Source organism: Eschrichtius robustus, chromosome 11 (genome assembly GCF_028021215.1).
Source record: "Eschrichtius robustus isolate mEscRob2 chromosome 11, mEscRob2.pri, whole genome shotgun sequence".
Lineage (NCBI taxonomy): Eukaryota > Metazoa > Chordata > Mammalia > Artiodactyla > Eschrichtiidae > Eschrichtius > Eschrichtius robustus.
This window is the reverse complement of record NC_090834.1, coordinates 67,004,157-67,024,009: the sequence shown is the minus strand read 5'-3', so window position 1 is coordinate 67,024,009 and position 19,853 is coordinate 67,004,157. Positions and strand designations below refer to the sequence as shown.

At 45.3% G+C, this 19,853-nt stretch overlaps 1 protein-coding gene across 2 annotated transcripts in view; it reads left to right on the top strand.

Moving 5' to 3' along the window:
- The first annotated feature begins 6,014 nt into the window (after positions 1 to 6,014).
- Positions 6,015 to 19,853, top strand: part of SCUBE2 (signal peptide, CUB domain and EGF like domain containing 2) — a 69,862-nt gene continuing 56,023 nt past the window's right edge. Inside the window, exons 1-4 of one of the 2 annotated variants that reach the window (XM_068555908.1) lie at positions 6,015 to 6,245; positions 7,449 to 7,571; positions 13,705 to 13,830; positions 18,122 to 18,256. In XM_068555908.1, the coding sequence (XP_068412009.1) occupies positions 6,125 to 6,245; positions 7,449 to 7,571; positions 13,705 to 13,830; positions 18,122 to 18,256 (505 nt within the window). In that variant the 5' untranslated portion in view covers positions 6,015 to 6,124. The remainder of the gene's footprint in view (positions 6,246 to 7,448; positions 7,572 to 13,704; positions 13,831 to 18,121; positions 18,257 to 19,853) is intronic. The other variant, XM_068555907.1, reaches the window with a different exon arrangement.

The window sequence follows — 19,853 nt, the reverse complement described above, 5'->3', positions numbered from 1 at the left end:
CTGAGAGGATTCAACCCTACCCAACTATCTTTTTCCCACCTCACTCAGAGGATCACCTGCTACCCAGCTAAAGTTTCCTAATGGAGGCTTATCTGGAACTGAATAGGAATATTTTTTGGCTGTAAATAACAGAAAACTTAATTCAGAAAACCTCAATGAGCCACCACTTCACATCCATTAAGACGGCTATTGTTTAAATCAAAACAAAACAAAACAGAAAGTAAGTTTTGGTGAGGATGTGGAGAAATTGGAATCCTTGTGCATTGCTGGTGGGAATGTAAAATGGTGTAGCTGCTATGGTCATTAGTACTGCAGTTCCTCAAAAAATTAAAAATAGAAATACCATATGATCCAGCAATTCCACTTCTGGATATATACTAAAAAGAATTGAAAGCAGAGACACAAATAGATGTTTGTACACCCACACTCACAGCTATATTATTCAAAATGTCCAAAAAGCAGAAGCAACCCAAGTGTCCATTGACAGACGAATGGATAAGCAAAGTGTGGTATACACATACAATGGCATACCATTCAGCCTTAAATGAGGAAGGAAATTCCAACACATGCTGCAATATGGATGAACCCTGAAGAATTTATGGTACATGAAGTAAGACAGTCATAAATACTGTATGATTCTATTCACATAAGGTACTTAGAGTAGTCAAATTCATAGAAACAGAAAGTAGAATGGTGGTTGCCAGGGTCTGGGGTGGGGTGAGGGAATGAACAATTATTGTTTAATGGGTACAGAGTGTCAGTTTTGCAAGACGAAAAAAGATCTGGGTATGGATGGCAGTGTTGATTGCACAACAATGTAAATGTACTCAATGCCATTAAAGCGTATACTTTAAAATGGTTCAAATGGTAAATTTTATGTTATATATTTATATATTATTACAATTTTTAAAATAAAAATAAAAGTATTTTGAAAAAACCAATTCAAATGTTAAGGAAGTGTACTGGCACATACACCTGGAGGTCCCGAGGTGGGGCGTGGCTCAGGTGGGACTTCAATATGTCTCTTGGTTTACCCTCTTTGGGTTGGTATCAAGATGGTTGCCACAGTGTCTCGTTCATCACACCCATATCGCAGCAAGAAAAGAGAACTCTTCCATTCCAACCTTTCAAGCAAAGGGACTGAGATTCCTTCTGATTAGAACATGTGAACCAGTGTTTACCCCTGAACCAATGACTGTTGCAGGGGGAATGGAATGAAAGATATTGATTGTCTTAATCCAACTCCAGAGCCTGAAGTCGAGGGTGGGGCAGCTTTCCTCCTAGGAACATGGGCTGTCTGGGGAAGGGGTGACTATCTGGTAGGAAGGAGGAAGGAGCAGATGGAGATGGGTTAAGCAACTAGAAAAATTTACTACTTCACATCCAGCTCAGACGTGCTGAAAAAGCTTTCCAGGAGATGTGAAGGCCATCCATGGAGGAGAAATTAATGTGTGTGCAAGAGCAAATGGATTTTCCTTTCTGCATTAGTTCTCAGAACCTGCTAACTTGCAGACTCTAGTACTTTCATCCATACCTCATTGCTGTCTGCGGGACATCTCAGCACACATCTTTTTCCTTGGGGTATAGTAATTTTTATTTTTTTTTTCTGGGGGTGATTTTAATAGAAAGCTAGTCTCATTCATTTCTGGTTGATTCTTAATGGTATGTATTTAATTTAATTTAATATTTTTATTTATTTATTTATTTATTTATTTTTTATTTATTTATGGCTGTGTTGGGTCTTCGTTTCTGCGCGAGGGCTTTCTCTAGTTGCGGCAAGTGGGGACCACTCTTCATCGCGGTGCGCAGGCCTCTCACTATCGCGGCCTCTCTTGTTGCGGAGCACAGGCTCCAGACGCGCAGGCTCAGCAATTGTGGCTCACGGGCCCAGTCGCACTGCGGCATGTGGGATCCTCCCAGACCAGGGCTCGAACCCGCGTCCCCTGCATTGGCAGGCAGATTCTCAACCACCGCGCCACCAGGGAAGCCCTAATTTAATATTTTTAAACAGCTTTGTTGAGTTATAATTGACATTTAGTTAAGTCATACATATTTAAAGTGTACAATTTGATAGTTTTTATATGTACAGTTGGCCCTCTGTTAGTAATATTTATTAATCAAGATGTTGCACTTCATTTACTCAAGTATTTATTGAGACCCACTTCATGTCTTTTAGGCAAAGGGAAGAGCATGAGCAAAAGAAAGGATGTATCTGGGGTAAATGACAAATTCCTGGTACAAGTAGTTCGATGTTGCTGAGTGTAGCTTGTGGGTAAGGGTGTAGTAGGAGAGAAGCTGGAAATGTAGAAGGGAGTCAGATCACAAAGGTCTTTGGCTAAGCAGTTCTTGTTTTAACTTATTTTTTGAGGTAAAAAGATACAATAAAGTGCATAAAGTGTTTTAAGTGTAAGCCAACATCTCAATGAATTTTTATATACGTATACATCCATATAATCCCCACCCAGATCAAGATCTAAAACATTTCCAGCATTCCAGAAGGTTCCTTCATGCTTCTTCCCAGTCAATACCTATCCCCAGAGGGAACTACTATTCTGGCCTCTATCACTATTAATTAGTTCTGTCTGTTCTTAACCTTCATAGAAGTGGAAGTACACAATATGTACCCTTTTGTATCTGCCTTCTTTCACTCAATATAATAATCATGAGATGCCTCTGTGTTGTTGAACGTGTTAGAGTTTGTTCATTTTATTTATTCATTTATAGTATTCTACTGAATGAATATCCCACAATTTGTTTATGTATCCTCTAGTCGATGGATATTTGGGTTATTTCTAGTTTTGTGCTAGTTTGAATACAGTCATTATGAACATTCTTGTATGTGTCTTTTGGTGAACATACGCACTCATTTCTCTCGGGTATATACCTAAAAGTAGATAGTCATGTTTTGCTTGAGTGGTTATATCAAGGGAGTTTGGACTTTAGCCTGAGGAGGACTGAGATTGGTGTGATGAAATTTACATTTTACTCTGGCAGCCACTGTGGAAGATGCACTGAAGGGGGGTGAGATTCTAGACAGGGAAATCAATAAGGAACCACAGACTAGGAGCAACAGACCAGGGGAGGGATGATGAGGCCTGAGCTTTGGAAGCTTGCATGGAGGAAGAGGATGGTTTTGAGAGATGGTAAGAAGGTCGAGTTGACATGAGGGTTTGGCTGTGGTGGGAAGAGAGAAAATGGAGTCTAGGATGACTGCCAGGTCTCTGACCTGGTGTTGGCAGAATGGTGGTGCCCTTCTCTCTAAGAGAGGAAGTACTTGAGAAGGAGCAGGTTTGAGGAAGAAGATGAACTCCGTTTTGAACATCTTGAATCTGGGGGACCTGTGGGAGATCAAGGTGGAGGTATACAGTAGACAATTGGGGATAATACACAGAACTGAAGCTAAAGGGAGATTTCTATTATGGAAACAAGGGAATGAGCGAACCATCAGGGAGAGGATGTTGAAAGAGGAGGATCCCAAGAAGATGACCTAGAAGGCATTTCCTGAGAGGCTGGAAAATCAGGAGGTTGCCTGATGCCATGAAAACCCAAGGGAGGGAGAGTTTCTAAAAGGAATTTCCAAAGGCTGCTGAAGAGTCAAAAAAGATGGGCACTGAAAGGTGTCCGGTGAATGCAGAGTTTACCTTAGCCATATGCAGTTCAGGAGCACCCACAGCTTCCGCTTCCACAGTCTTCTTAGTGCCAGCAGCCCACACCAGTGAGATGGGGCTGGCTGGGCTGTCTCTACCCTCCGGTCTGGTTCATGGCCTCTCAGCCTGAGGGAGGGGAGAGGGAGATTCAGCCTTAGTCCAGGGACAGTGTGGGGACCTCAGTGGGACAATAGAGGGCAGACGACAGCTAGCTCAGGACCCATGAAGTCCCTCCTGACATTGGAACACTGAAAACATTGGCATTTGAGCACAAATTTCCCCTGAAGCCTTTCCCCTATGGAAATTCCTGGTCATAAACCATATTGACTTTAATCTGAAGTGTCAGAAAGGTTGCCGAGGAATCTGGGAGCCGACCAGCTGAAAGCACGGTTGTATGGAAGTTAGGGCAAACAAAATAGGATTCAGAACATTTTTGGAGATCTGTGCCAGTGGTAAACTTTTCCGGGAAACACGGGGAAAACTTACACTCTTAGACAAAAAAGCATTGGGTCTCATAATTAATTTGTATTCTTACTGAAATATAAACTTGGGGAAACAGTGAAGGGGAAGAACAGTGCATCTTATTTCTTACCAGGCACAAGGGGCTGGAGGAGGCTCCTGTAGAGTTTAATGGGTAGCTTTATGTATTTATATGCTTTGACTGGAGCTAACGAGGTCTGTGCCACACAATGGGCAGTTTCCAGTTGGATTTTAAAAGAAAATAACTTTGATCATTTCAAAAGCAATGAAGCCTGATGCAGCGGAGAGAAAAGAAGGCAGTAATTTATGGCTACCATTAAGAACACAAAGGCAAAGGCGGAGAGAACGTTTCACTAAGTGAAGATTTACAAATGTGTAAAAATAACCCTTATTACTAGAAATAGCTGAGTGTCTCTCTCCACACCAAACAAAAGGGGGTGGGAGGGAGGGGTGAAAGACAGAAAAAGGGATGCAACCTGCTTGCCTTTGCTGGGGATGAAAAGGTCAAAAGAAAAACAACCACAGAAAAGTTATTTTCTCAGATTCTCCATTAGACAGCAACACCAGGAATGAACACCCAAAGAGGCAGTCTCAGCCTGGGTGCCGTGGGGACGGAAGGGGCAGGGGCAGCCGAGGAGTGGTGCAGAGTGGGGAGCTCTGAGAGGGTGCTGGACCCTAGGAAGACATGTTTTTGTGCATGAGCTCGGTGTGGATTTTTTGTGATGTTTATTTTTTTCTGATTATCAAATGAATGAATATATATACACACACATACATACATATATGTGTGCATATATTCACAGGAGAAAATTTAATAAATACAGAGAAGCTCAAACAAAGAACATTAAAATCCCTGAGTATGGTGTTTTGTTGCATCTGAGAATTGCTACTACCTTCATTCCTGGAGCGATTCTGATGCTGCGTGTGGTTGGCTCCAGTCACCTGTGCCTAGGGTGGTGCGGGAAGGCCCTGGGCAGGTGTGTTCCCTTATAAGGATGTCTTGCTTGGAGGGCCAGGTGACAAACACTGTCTGTATCTGCAGCTGGCCAGACCTGATGTTTATGAGTTCGGGTGGTCGTAGATACCACCTGTGCCCATGTTGGGCTGTCTTGTCCCTGGTGGCTCACCCTTGACATTCTGGCCCCCTTTCCCTTCACCTTTAAGCTGCTCTGAAGATACATTTAACCGGTTTTCAGTGAAATGAATACTTTGTGCCGTGCTTCTGGGCCCAGCACTGTGCCAGAGAGGGACAGTCTCAGCAGTGCCCCAGGGGGGTACAAGTGGGCCACTGTCCTCCCAGGACTTGGGGGCAGGGGATCAGAGAAGGCCTGGGTTGGGCAGAACGGAGTAGACAGCGTGTGCTGAGGTGAGCAGAGAAGCTGGGCTTACCCTCTCCGTTGAGTTCTCCTGAGTATCCGAAGTCTGTGGAATCACTTTCATTCCATCCACATTCCCCCTCCTAAGTGGAGAGACGGGTAAGCCCCATAGGTGGTTTTGGGGTTTGGGGACTATAGGGCTCTGAGCTACACAGGACACTTTCTGGGTGCCCCGTGTCCGAGTATTTCAGGCTAGAAGTGCTGTTTGTCTTCACAAGAGGGACCGGGTCAAGTTGGAAGACGCCGCGAGCGGGGGGCGCACGAGGCTCTCTGCGGGCCGGAGCGCCGCGGCGGTGCGGGAGCAGCGGGTTTGGGGCGGGGGCCGCGGGGGCCTCGCGGCCCGCCGGGCCCACCCCCGCCAGGCTGACAGCCGTCCTCAGGCCACCGCGGCCGCGCCCCCTCCGCCCGGGCCGTGAGGGGGAAGGGAGGGGGCCGGGAGGGGCGGCCCGCGGAGGACCGTGTGAAAATGAGGCCGGGGCTCGGGGGCCGGGCGGGGCCGGGCGGGGCCGGGCCGGGGGTGTCAGAGCGCGGCGGGCAGGGCGCCCGCACACACCTCCCGGAGCCGCCGCCGCGCTCGCCGCCCGCGCTCCGCCGTCTCTGCCCGCAGCCGCCGCGCCTTCCATGGGGGTCGCGAGCCTTGGCTGCCCCTGGGCGGCCCGGGCGCTGCTGCCGCTGCTGTTGCCGCTGCTGCTGACGGCGGCCGTCCCGCCCGGTCGGGGCCGCGCCGCAGGGCCGCCAGAGGGTGAGTGTCCGGCCGCGGGGGCGCACCTGGCACGGCGGGCGGGGTGGGCGCCGGGAAGGGGTCCCGTGCCCCTCACGGGGGCGCCCGGGGCGAGCGGAGCCGGGGCTCGGCTGCGGAGCTCCGCGTGGCCCCCGTTCCCCCGGGGCTGCACCCGCAGGCCAGGCAGAGGCGCTGCCACCGCGCGGGCCAGAGGCCCAGGGCCTGAGTGCGCGGCCCGGCCTCGGACCCGGGGCTGATGACAGTTCCCGCCGCGGTCCCCGGGGAGCGCCTGCTGGGCAGACTCGCGCGGGCTGAGCGGGGAGCAGAGCTTTGGAGTCTCCTTGCGGAGATGGGGAAACTGAGGGCTCCGGCCGCGGTCCATAGTGAGGTTACGGCAGCCGCGCTCCTTTCCTCTGGGGCCGGGAAGCTCTCCTGGGGGCTTCAGGGTCGGCTCCAGGGATTTTTCTATCTGTGGAACAGCTGCTGCTTGAGAATCTGGGAATACCCGTTGTGCACTAACTGGACTTGGAATACTTTCAAAACTCTTGTTTTTAATGAACATCCTGGAAGGGGTATCAGCCAAGGAAAGGCTTCTGCCAAGGCCGGTTTCCAGGTTGAGAGGGTGGGCAGCAGTGAAGGGGTGGAGGGGGGCACCAGTACCTCTCTGCATGGTCTGAGGGTTCAGGACGGTGTGCTCAGAGCCCAGGGCGAGCTTTCCCCCCATACCCCAAACCCTGAGAAAGCTGACAGACACTGCTCGGTTTTCAGAGCATTTTTGCCAACTTGCTCTTTCCTTCAGCAGGCCTTTACCATCACCTACTCATGTGCCAGGCACTGTGTTTGGCCTCAGGGACACAGGTCCAATATGTAATCAAGACACCATCTAGATGGGGAGGCAGGCAGGAAAACAGGGACAATGTGATATGTAAGCATATCCTGGGGGACACCTCACCTACACTCTGGGGTCCTGGCAGGCTTCCTAGAGGAGGTGGATCTGAGCTGAGTCTTGAAGGCCAGTGGAGAGGGTATCCCAGTCAGAGGGAACAGGCTGTGCCTGGAAACAGGGGCCTGGACATGGTCCAGTTCATCCCAGGGGCTCCCAAGCATCTTAGCTGGCGAGGCATGAAGTGGGATGGGCTGGTGGGAGATGATGCTAGAGAGGGGCCAAGGCCAGGTCACCAGGGCTTGGGACACCATATCAGGAGCTGCTGTGCTCTTTTGCAGACGTGGACGAGTGTGCCCAGGGGCTAGATGACTGCCACACCAATGCCCTGTGTCAGAACACACCCACCTCCTACAAGTGCTCCTGCAGGCCTGGCTACCAAGGGGAGGGCAGGCAGTGTGAGGGTAAGTGACTTGGGGACCAGCAGTGGGTGGGCCAGCAGGGGAAGCTCCCTACCTCCTCAGCTCTTGTCGTGGCCACTTGCGTTGGTAAAAGTGCTTCAACAGCCCTCCCACCCCCCACCCCGGGTCACATCACCTACTCTCTGAAATGCATGTCAGATCCTTAAAAAACAGGGAACATCAGGTCTTCCCGAGAGCTGATCATACAGTTTTATCTGGCTCTGAAATGTCCTTTTGTCTAGCTTCTGCAAAGGAAAAGAGCTGCTTTAGTATCTTTTGGTCCCACTCAGTTTGGGGGCAGAAAGTCAACAGCCATGTTGATCAGGAGAGCCATACTTCCAGAACAGGGCTAATCCTGTGCTGATCCTGTTCCTCCCTGGGGCAGCACCCTTGCTCTGAAGTCTGAGTGCCAGAGTCCTGCCCTCCCCTGAGGTTCTGGTGGCTCCATCTTGTCCTTGACTTCGGGCGGTTTGGCGTTGTGACCTGCCAAGCTTTAGAGCTGCACCAAGAGCCTGCCCCATTTGGAGCTGCAAGTTGGCCCTGGAAGGATGTGTGGAGTGATATTTTAAGCCCTTAGAGCTCTAGATCTGGGAGCCTGAAGTCTGGACTTTGCCATTTTGTGTTCTGGACCATGGGGGATTAGCTCAGTGTCAGGAACTCTGCCGTTGAGAACTAGCTGCAGACTGGACTGTCATAGGAAGAGGCTGCTTGGGGCATGGAAACTGTGGCATGTTGGAGCTGGCAGGGCTCTTCAGGGAGCTCTGAGCCAATCCTCTCCCTCGTGTCACTGATGGGGACACTGAGGCTCAGGGGAATCGGGAAAGGGGTTGTGGGCATGATCACACAATTAGCCGGCAGGTGAAAAAAAGTCAGATCCCCACTCTAGCTCTGTCCCTGACCCCACGTCTCTGCTGTTCACGCAGCCTCCTGGTGTCCCTCTTTGGTTGGGTGAGAAATCCTAATAAATTTATGGTCTCCTTTGTGCAGGAGGAGCAAAACTCCTGCCTCTCCCATCAAAGGAGACGTGCTCCTGGTCAGGTTCGCAGCAAGTGGAATTGGTGGCCCATCCATAAAGCCCTTCTGTTTCTTCAGGCTCATATTTTCCCAGAGACAGACAGCCATCTCTCTATCTGCCCTACATCATGGGAGGCCAAAAGAGTACCTCTCTCTGAAACATCTCTCTGCCAGTTCCTCCATACCACATCCTCACTGTATTAAATATTCTATTTACAGTACTGGAATTCACACATGTTGGTACCCTGTTTGGGGAAAAAAATGTTCACTTTTTCACTGTGACCTTCAGTCACTGTATGCTCTCTGGGGGTAGAAACCCTGCCAAGGTTTCTTTTGGATAAAGTACTTATTTAGTAAATAATGTTGAATGACAAGTGGCAAGAGTTTGGTTATTCTTAGCTGTTGGGTTTGGCTTATCACAAATGAAATTGAATTGCTAACAGTTTAGAGTGAAAAGTCTACTATTTAGTTTAAAATAATGAATGATTGACTGGCATCGCTGCTTTTATACCTTTAAATTGGTTTAAAAATAATATGTGATTATTGTTATAAAAAGTCAATACAAAACAATACAAAAATGTGTAAAATAGAAAAGTAAAGACCTTCCTATTTATCCACAGGTAATCACTATTAACAGAGACCATATGTTCTCCCTGTTAAGAAGGATTTGATCTTTTGAATACTTGTAGTGTTTATAAACCTAGTGAATAAGGATGTCCCTGTTTAGTTTGGATTTCTGGTACAGGGATCCAGAAATGGAAACTTTCTTCCAGGAAGGAAAAGGAAAGAAAATGGGGATTGCAAAGATTCAAAAATATATTCAAAGATGTAACTCTTTTATGTGTATTTCTTGGCTTATTTGTTTTTAAGCCTCTTGGGTCCAATCTGTGGTATCATTTGTGTTGTGATTATCACGGAAGTCTCTTGCCCCTATTTAAGTTCAAGGATGGGAACTGGTTTGCTCAGAGTGAACAGAATTTTATCCTCCACAAATTTCTTCTGCCAAAATGTTGGAAAAATGAAAGTATGGGCCCTGAATAAGTATTTTTAAAATAATGTGATTCAGAAGTGGCTTTAGGTAAATGATGTTTTATGCTAAATGTTCTTAGCTTATATCCCAGACTTTGGGGAGGGGATGTTTCAGTGGTCAGTATTAATCATATGGTCCTTATTTCTCAGTTTAAGGAACTGAATCAGGTTTAACAGGGATGAATCTAGACTTGGCCTTTGTATTTTTGTTTTTTTTTACTTTGTATTTTGAAATAATTTTAGACTTCAGAAAATTTGCAAAACTAGTGCAGAATTCTTCACATATGTCTGTCACTTATCTTACCCTAACGTTAACAATTTATATAACTGTAGTACAGTATCAAAACCAGGAAATTAACACTGGCACAATATTATTAAATAAACTATAGACTCACTCAAATGTCACCAGTTTTTCCCTAACAGTTTTTCTATTATTTTTCTTCCAGAATCCAACTCAAAGTCCCACATTACATTTAACTATTGTCTCCTTTGTCTCTTCCATTCTGTGACGGTTCCTCAGTCTTTCCTGGTCTTTCATGGCAGTGACACATTGATGAGTGCTGTTCAGTTCTTTTGTCGGCCTTATGTTTTCACATGATGAGAAGTAGTATGGTAGGAACTGATGCGATAAGAGAATGTCCTATGTCTTCTCTCGATAAAATTGAGGTTATGCATTTGTAGTAATACAAAAGTGAAGCTTTCGGCAAAGCTGCTACAGAAGTGCTATTGTGTGCTTTTCAGTGCATCACATCTGGGGCACATTATGTCAACATTCCCACTACAGGTGATGTTAATCTTGATCATCTGGTTAAAATGGTGTATTCTGGGTTTCTCCACTACAAAGTTACTATTTTTTCCCCTTTCAGTATATATAAATATATATATATATATATATATATATATATATATATATATCGGGGCAGATATTTTCAGCCTATGCTGATTTTAGCACCCAACTGTGGATCTTGCCTGCAACAATTATTACTGTGATATGTGACTCTTGGTAATTTTGTATTTCTCTAGTTCCTTACACATCTATTAATTGGGATTCTTCTGTAAGGAAGATCTGTCCCTCCTCCCCCATTTATTTATGCATTGATTTATGTGTTTATGTATTTATGCCAGTATGGACTCACGGGTATTTATTTAATTATATAGTTATTTATTTTTGGCTCAAGTTGTTCCAGCTTTAGCCATTGGGAGCTCCTTCACATGGTCTCCTGTGTCCTGTTGACATGGCTCCATCATTTTTTGAGAAATTCCTAATTTTCTGGTACCACAAAATGCTCCAGCCTCAACCTGTATTTTCCCCTCCCCAGCCCCGGAATCAATTACTTCTCTGGGAGCACTGGTTTTCCTTTTATTGGAAAAGGATGTATAGAAACCAAGATCTGGATGCTTGGTGTTTTCATTGTTACTGGGATGTCATTCCTCCTAGGCCCTCTCAGTGGACAGAGCTAGGAAATATATGTATGTGTACTAACCCACACATACACATTTATCTATATTTATTCCTTGTATCTATCCATTTCTATATATATATTAAAAACAGTGAGTTACACTGATACTTCCGATTCCAAAACAGTATCACAAGATTCATTCTAACCTCCCTCTTGGCTTATTCATAACTTCTTTCTCCAACAGTGAGAAACCTGGCTCTCATTATCTGCAATATATGCACCTATTTGTTCAATCCCAGTATACACATAAAGTATTTACAGAATTACTACTCTATAATCCTGGGAGTAAAACGGATTTAATAATTAGGGTACAGTATTTGTATACAACTATTTTTGTATTAGGCCTTATAACATCCAGTCAAGCTACTATTTTTCAAACATACTTAGGCTAGTACTTTTCTTCCCCATCCCCTTCAGTGTGGTGTGTTACTCATTTACAATACAGTTAGGTTCATTTGTTTCTCTCTGTGTTCCATTTTTCAATCCCTCCTGTCACCCTCACTCTTGCTTCCTGGTTGATGTGTGTGTATGTAAAACATCACCATGGTTCTGAGAGTCAAAGCAGTTCAAAAACTCAGAGAAGTGTGACTCCTTCCTCCTGTTCCTTTCCTGTTCCCGTTCCTCCTTATTTCCACCCCTTCTCCCACACACCATGGGTCACCAATCTCTGTGGTTTCTGGTTTATCCTTCCTGTATTTCTTTTGCACAAATAAGCAGCTAACTATGTATTTTCTTTTTAACTGCTTTATTGAGTTATAATTTACATACCATAAAATTCACCAATTCTAAGTCAGTGTACAAATCAATGATTTTGGGTAAATTAGTTGAGTTGTGCAGTCATCACATAATACAGTTTTCAAGCATTTTCCTCGTCACAGTAAGATCCTTGTTCCCAGCCCCAGTTCCAGGCAACCACTAATCTATTTCCTGTCTCTGTAGATTTGCCTTTTCTGGACATTTCATATAAATGAAATCATACAAGATGTGGTCTTTTGTGTTTGGCTTCTTTCACTTAGCATAATGTTTTTGAGGTTCATCCATGTTGTATCCTGTACTGGTATTTCATTCCTTTTTATTGTTAACTAGTATTTCACGGACATTTGGGTTGTTTCTACTTTTGGGCTATTATAAATAAAAATGCTGCCAAGAATATTCACCTGCAAGTCTTTGTGTAGACATGATTTTGCATTTCTCTTGATACATACCTAGGAGTAGAATTTCTGGGTCATATGGTAAATTTGTGTTTAACCTTTTAAGGAACTGCCAAGGAACTTTCCAAAGTGACTATGTCATCTTATATTACCATCAGCAATGTATGAGGTTTCCCATTTCTCTACATCCTTGCCAACATTTGTCATTGTCTGTCTTTTTTATTATAACTGTTCTAGGGAGTATGAAATGGTATCTCATTGTGATTATAATTAGAATTTCTCGAATAATTAATGATGTACATTTTTTTCACGTGCTTATTAGCCATTAGCGTATTGTCTCTGGTAAAATGTTGATTCAAATCTCTTGCCCATTCTAAAGTTGGGTTGTTTGTCTTCTTATTGAATTGTAAGAGTTCTTTATAAGCCCTTTATAAGGTATGTGATTTGCAGATATTTTCTACCAATTTGTGACTTCTCTTCATTTTCTTAATGTCTTTTGAAGTACAAAAGTTTTAAGTTTTCACAAAGTCCAATTTATTAATTTTTAGATTTATGGATTGTGTGTTTGGTGTTGTATCTGGTGTTGTATCTAAAAAATCTTTACCTAACCCAAGGTCTCAAAGATTTTCTCATGAAAGTTTTATATTTTCTCTTAAAAGCTTTCTTGTTTTAGCTCTTACATTTAGGTCTCTGATGCATTTTGTGATTTTTGTGTATGGTCTGAGTTAAGGGCCTAAATCAACCTTTTTTGCGTATGGATATCCAATTGTCTCAGCACCACTTGTTAAAAAGACTATCATTTCTTCCAATAAATTACCTTAGCACTTTTGTCTAAAATCAAGTGACCATAAATATAAGGGTTTATTTCTGGACTCTGATTCTGTTCCAGTGATCTATTTGTCTGCCTCTATGCCTGTACCACACAGTGTCTTGATAACTGTAGCTTTATAGTAAGTGAAAATCCTCCAAATTTGTTCTCCTTTTTCAAAATTGTTTTCCCTCTTCTGAGTCTTTTGCATTTCCATATAAATTTTAAGATAAGCTTGTCAAGTTCTGCAAAAAAAATGTGCTGGAATTTCGTGTGTGTGTGTGTGTATGTGTGTACCTCCTTATTTTTTACACGAAGATAACATACTACATATACTCTTTTGCATTTTGATTTTTTTTTTTTACTTATTAGTATATTCTAGAAATCACTCCAAATCAGTTCGTAGAGATCTATCTCATTGTTTCTTTTTAACAGCTGCATAGTATTCCACCAAGTAAATGTACCTTAATTCTTCAACTGCTTGCTGTGTATGGGCATTTAGGTTGTTTCCAATATTTTGTAATTACAAATGCTGCAGCGAATAACCTTATGCATATTTATTTTTCTGTTGTTGGAGATTGCTAGATGTGGGATGGCTGATTAAAAGGTAAATGCATATTTCTCCACACTAAAGAAATAGTGCTTGTGTGGTTTACTTCTGTTTTACTCCTCAGATATTGATGAATGTGAAAATGAACTCAATGGAGGCTGTGTCCATGACTGTTTGAATATTCCTGGCAATTATCGCTGCACTTGTTTTGATGGCTTCATGTTGGCTCATGACGGTCATAATTGTCTTGGTAAGGAAAACGGTTGGAAATGGTAATTCTCCTTTACCTACCCTCCGGCACCTCCACCCCTTTCTTTTCTTTGACAAAAACATACTCATTAAAAGAAAAATGGGATCAGAGACCTTTGTTTTCTGGCTCCCTAGAAATCACACTCCCTGATAGAAAACCAGGTTAAGTATCTTAGTTTTTATGTGGTCATTCATAATATAAATCCTCCATTAGTCCAAGGAGGTGAGTGGACATTGACATTACTACTTACTGATTTTCTGGCATTGACTTGTTACCTTTAAGATCTTTGGTCTTGTGTTAAAAGGGTCTTGACTTATAACCATTTCTTCAATGGTAAGTGTCTCTCTTCCAGAATCATGTAAAACTACTTGTCCTGAAGATTCCACATGTGTGCTTGGATCTCAGCCAGGTAGACCCTCCTCTTTTTTCTTAAAAGAGAGAGAAATTCAAATAGAAACCTTCCATTAACATCCTCCTAGTATTCCACAAACCAGAAACATCTGTTGGAGTTTCAGTCTCTGAGTTAGGGACTGCAAAGAGTATTGTTTACATTGGTTCCTTATGCCAGGAATAAAACAGAATTTAAAAATAGCAAGCAGTTGGATAGGATTGAATGTTGGATGGTCTTAGAAGATGCAGCACACCTGGAAAGCAAGTGTTTGTGGTCTATTTGCACTTTAAGACTGGTGTTAGCAGTGGTACAGGAGGACGTGGGACCCAGATGGCATCACATTCCTTTGACACTGATGATCCTTCATGTGGTTGACCCACCTATATCCACTTGGCTAACCAAGGAGCAGCTTGAGCCAGGCCCTGGCTCTGTGGGGACAGCTATTCAGATGCTCCCTTGCTGTGCAGTGGGAATGGCCACTTGATCAAATGCTTTGAGATCAGCATAAAAGTCACTAAATGAGTACAGGCAGAACTTGTATTTTTCGTGTTGGGGAAGGAGAGTATTTGGGACTAAGCCCTGATATGACCTTTATCATGTCACCTGGAGCCCCATCCTGATGTAGACTCTGTCCCTTCCTGTCTGAGCCCTGTGTGAGAGGTCAAGCACTGGTCAGACCACTTGGCCTTCTAAGCCTGCAGCTATCAGGAAGAACTGATCGAGGGCTGGGGAGTCGCTAACCCCTCTGCAGACTTTCTAGGCCATTAGCACCACAAAAAGACACATTAGAGAGACAATCCTGAGAGCAGCAATAAATTGAGATTAAATAAAAACTTTAAAAAAAAAGAAAGAAATCACTTTTAGTGTGTAATTTGTTGAGAAGCATACAGTGTGGTTTTTTTTAAAAACCATTTTGTAGGGGAAATCACTCATTTCCCTTTGATTAGCCAGTGGCATTTTGAGGATTTGTATTTGATGGAAGACCCAGTCATCACAGTTGTGCCCAAACCCACAGCTTGGAGGAAGTATGAGCTTCCTAAGAACAAAAAGTGGAAACTTCCAAGAGTTAAGGACCTGGGCCAGGTTGGGTGGGGTGGTTTGGAGTAAAGGCCTGAGGCCCCAAGTTGTTCCTTGCCTGGCTGCTAACACAGATATTTCAGCAGAGTATCTGCATTTCCCCTCTTTGGGGTCTCTTTGTGGGTTTGGTAGCAAGGGTCTGCCTCGGAGAAAAACCTGGAGCATCCACTGAGTATATCTGAAGGGGCTAAGGATTCTATGAAAAGGAAGGCACGAGAAAATACAGTGGTACATGGAGAAGAGCAGGACCAGCACACATAGAGACTTTGCTGCCATTTGGACTTGAAAGAGCACAAGCATTTTGTGACAAGAAAGGAGCTCAGAGCCAAAATTTTTTAGGAGGGACAGTTTCCTGTGTTCTCTGGGATGACCCTTACCTCTCCTCGGCCCCGTGACCGCACAATTAGCCGCCGATATATTAGCCAGGATATGCAGAGTACAAACACCACTTAGCTCTGGCACTCGACCCAGAGTGCTCGGATATCCTGGGTGCCTGTGAGCCTGAAAAACAAAATGCAGCTCTTCCACACAGCTCACCCCACCTGAATTCGGCTTCTATTTATTGAATGTCTGGGAGCACAACATAGCTACTAGGTCCTGTAGCACATTGGCATCACTTGAGAAGTTTAAAATGACACCGCTGTCCAGGTCTCATCCAAGGCTAGTGAGATCAGTGTCTTAGGAGGTGGGGTCCGGACATCAGGGTTCTAACACACAGCCAGGGTTGTAAAACACTGTTTTACATTCTGCAGAAACTCACCAGCCTAGTGATACACATTTGTGCATGTGAACTTTTGTATTAATTCAATCAGAGTGCATCACCCAACTTGATACATTTCTAATTGCTTTGGAGAAAAGGAATAGTGGGTTAAACATGGAGTGGGGTGGTGCAGCTCAGAGGGGAGCACACCTTTACTTAGAGCCAGGCCAGGATTTGGTGTTCAGGGAAACATCTCTCCTGCTCACCCCAGTCCTCGCTGTGGAACAGCGGGGCCAGGTGTGTTCCAGCACATCTCGCCCCCTGGAATGTGCTCCCTTCACCCTTTGGCACAGAGAAGGGCAAGTCTGTTAGGCTTCAGGGGATGGCTTAAGTCCCATCAGTTTAGAAAGGCATCTGCTGGGTAGTGTGGGTGGACAGATGACTGTAAAATCTGAAGCTTGAAACCAGATAACAGATATTTAAATGTGAATGTTCTTGTTACGGATGCCCCCAGGAGCTAGTGACAGGCACATGGGAAATCAGGGCTAGAGAAAATAAATTGCTTTCACATCAGCCTTCTCCTTGAGCTTCTGTCATGTCTGAGATTTTTCTAGAAGTTTCCTCTTCTTTAACTCTGATGATGCTGTGCTCTCCTGCTGGTTTGTTCATGCATTGAAGAGTTAATGTGTGCCTGCAGGTTCCAGGGCTATGCTAAATTAAAAAAAAAAATCTGTAAAAATCTGTCCTCAAGGAGTTTGCAATCTAGTGGAGATGCATAAGTAAAAGATTTTGAGGAGTCAAAAGGTACAAATTTAAAAAAAAAAGATTTTGACAATGCATGGTGGTAAGTGTATTGATGGAGCTGCGCACAAGGTAGTATGTGACACAGTGGAAGGAAGGTCCCCTAACCTCGCCCTGGGGGCATAGAACTGGGGCAAGGCTCCCTCCCTCCCTGCTGATGGCTCCTTTTCTGGGGCTTCTGCTGTCTCCTCCTGCTACCCCTAGTGTTCTCCAAATCCTACCTCTGGCCATCTCCTTTCTCTCGCCTTCTCTCCCTTCCTACACTCCTGCCTTTGACTTTCTCATCTGCATCCACCACTTTATGAGGACACCACAAGTAAGTGGTTTTCAAAGCTGTCTTTACACCAGGCTCAGGCTTCCCACAGCCTGTTGGAGCTAGCCCTGAATGTCAGCATCTCACACTTACCACCTCCCTGCCCTGCTGGGCACCAACCACATCTCCACCCCCAATTCTGTACCCAGCACTGGTCTTCCCCATGTTTCTCAGCCACCGCACCCCATGTCCACATGGCACCTTGTCCACAGTCCCCTTCTATTTCTTCCATCCTAGGCATCCCCACTGCCAGGCCCCAGGTCCGGTCCCCTACTAGCGCCAGCCATGGCTATTTCAGGCAAACGTGTGAAGCTGGACTCCCAGGCTTTCAATTCTTCCCCTTCCCTGTGTCCTTCCCTCAGCTGCTGCCTTATCCTTCCCAACACGAGGGGCTGACCATGTCACCCTGCTCCAGGGGTTCCCAATTGCCTCTCAAATGAAGCAGGAACTTCTTTGCTATTCAAGGTCCTCTGCAGTGTGACCCAGTCTATCTTCCCAGCTCTGTCTCCTGTAACTTCCCTGCATGTACCGTGCTTCAGCCAAATTGAATAACACTCTGTTATCTGAACATACTCCGTGTCTCCCAGCCTTCGTACTACGCTCACACCCTTTCTTTTGCCTAGAATCTCACAATTACTTGTACAGTTGTCTCTTTCCCTCTGCTGAAGGAGATGCTCCAGAACAAAGGAATTTGATCTTACTCATCTGTGTTTTATTGTCTCCTCTAGCACTGTGCTTAAGAAAGAGGTGTTCAATAAATACTTACTGATTATCCAGGTGTCCAGGTGGAGGGCCTGTTTAAGGGAGCTCTAGACCCATGAGGGCTGGGTTAATTACCTGCGGCCCCACTGGCTTCAATTCTGAGAGCTTCTGTGATGCAAGGACCTGACGAGAGACCTCGCCATCTCCGCTTAGCAGGAGCCCCTGAGCTGCTGGGCAGGGGGGGTGGTGGGTGGGGCGGTGTGTGAAGCAGTCACAAAAGCAAAGGCTAAGACTTCTCCCCCTCCAGATGTGGACGAGTGCCTGGAGAACAATGGCGGCTGCCAGCACACCTGTGTCAACGTCATGGGAAGCTACGAGTGCCGCTGCAAGGAGGGGTTTTTCCTGAGTGACAATCAGCACACGTGCATTCACCGCTCAGAAGGTAGCTCTGCTCAGCTGGGGGCAGGGGGCAGGGGGCAGGGTCACATCTGAGAATCCCCCACCCCCATCCTCAAAGGCTCTAGAGGGGAAGCACGGGGTTTAGAAAGCCTGGAGGCCTGAGGACAAGTGGGCAGGTTATTTTAGCTGCACCTTTCTCACCCTGCTAAAAAAGTGGGTTGGACTGGGTGAGCTCTGAGGTCTCTTCAAACTCTCACATTCTCTGATTCTAATCTCTAAATGGAGTACATTTCAAACATGACTAGACGTCTCAGGAGAAATGCAATGGATGATCTGCCCAGTTTTTCAGAAAGGTGCTGGAAACCACAGCACATTTTTTGGGGAGGGAGGGGCTGGAGCCTTCCTTTGGAGACTCAGTGAATTGCCCTGTTTTCAGCAAGACCTGGCATTCCCTGTGTTTTGCATTTTTGAACTCTGAGCTTCTGGGATTCCAGGGGGCAGGTGGACCCCCTCCCCAGGCTGGGGGTCTCTGTACTATGGTTTTCTTCACCCATGTTGTCATTTACCATTCCTCCATAAATTTGCAGAAAGTTCTTCTCCTCTGATGGCTCGTTCTCTCTGCTTTGAGTTTATACCTATTTTATTCTTCTATTAGTTCAGTGGATTCTCAGGAGGGAGAGGAATTAAGTACTTGTGGCCAATCAGCCACTTTGAACTCAGTGATGTGCTTTTAGTTCTTCTCTGCTCGCTCTTAAGCCAAAGAACCACATTTTGATGGCTGTATGTCTCCCAAGGTTGCCTGTGGCTGTTTTTAAGGGAAGTGCCCCAAATCCTAGACTATTAACTCCTTTTGGCATGTGCTGCGTATTCATCCTCATAACTTAAGAATGTGGTGATTTTCAGTTCTTCTACTATTTGTAGATTTGTAGATTTATTGTTTTAATCGTGGTGGTTTTAGTGATTTTTCAAGGGTTTCTTTGTGGAAGATGACTTTTGCCTCATTTTCCAAGAGTGATGGCCCCTTTCTTATCCCTAACCAGAAGGCCTGTTTGGGTACTAAGAAGAAGGGTCAGAGAAATGGGGAGTCGGAGGCTCTTTTTCCCCAAGCCTGCTCATTGTCAGTGTGGAAGCTGGGTGGTCATAGACTCCGACCCTAATCAGGTGGATCTCTTATCTCATACAGGTGTGCGACCCTTGATTAAGTAGCAGTTAGGTTTCATTTTCACTTTCCTGCCGGGGTTCTCTGGACTCTTGGGTGAGCTCTGCCTCTGGTCAGAGGCTGAACTAAGATGCCAGCAGCACGAATGATCTGGATCTCAGGGCCTCTCCCTTTTGGTTGCTCACAGCTGCTTCCTGGAAAGTCACTCTGGCTTTCTCTTCAGGCGGTGGGGAGGGGGGTGGCGCCCTGTAGGTCAAGCCAGGGCTTGAACACCCCCAGTACGGGTCCCACCACTCTCGGTGGTTAAGATCACCTCTTACCCTCGCTCTTCCAGAGCAGTGGCTCAGCCCCTTTCTCCTGTCCCAGACTGGACAAGGCTGCAATCCCCCCAGACTGATTACAGACACGGGCTTCTCACACCAGAAGTAAATACAAGAGCAGTTCCTTTCCGCGATTTGTGTTTTCTAAATTTTCTACAATT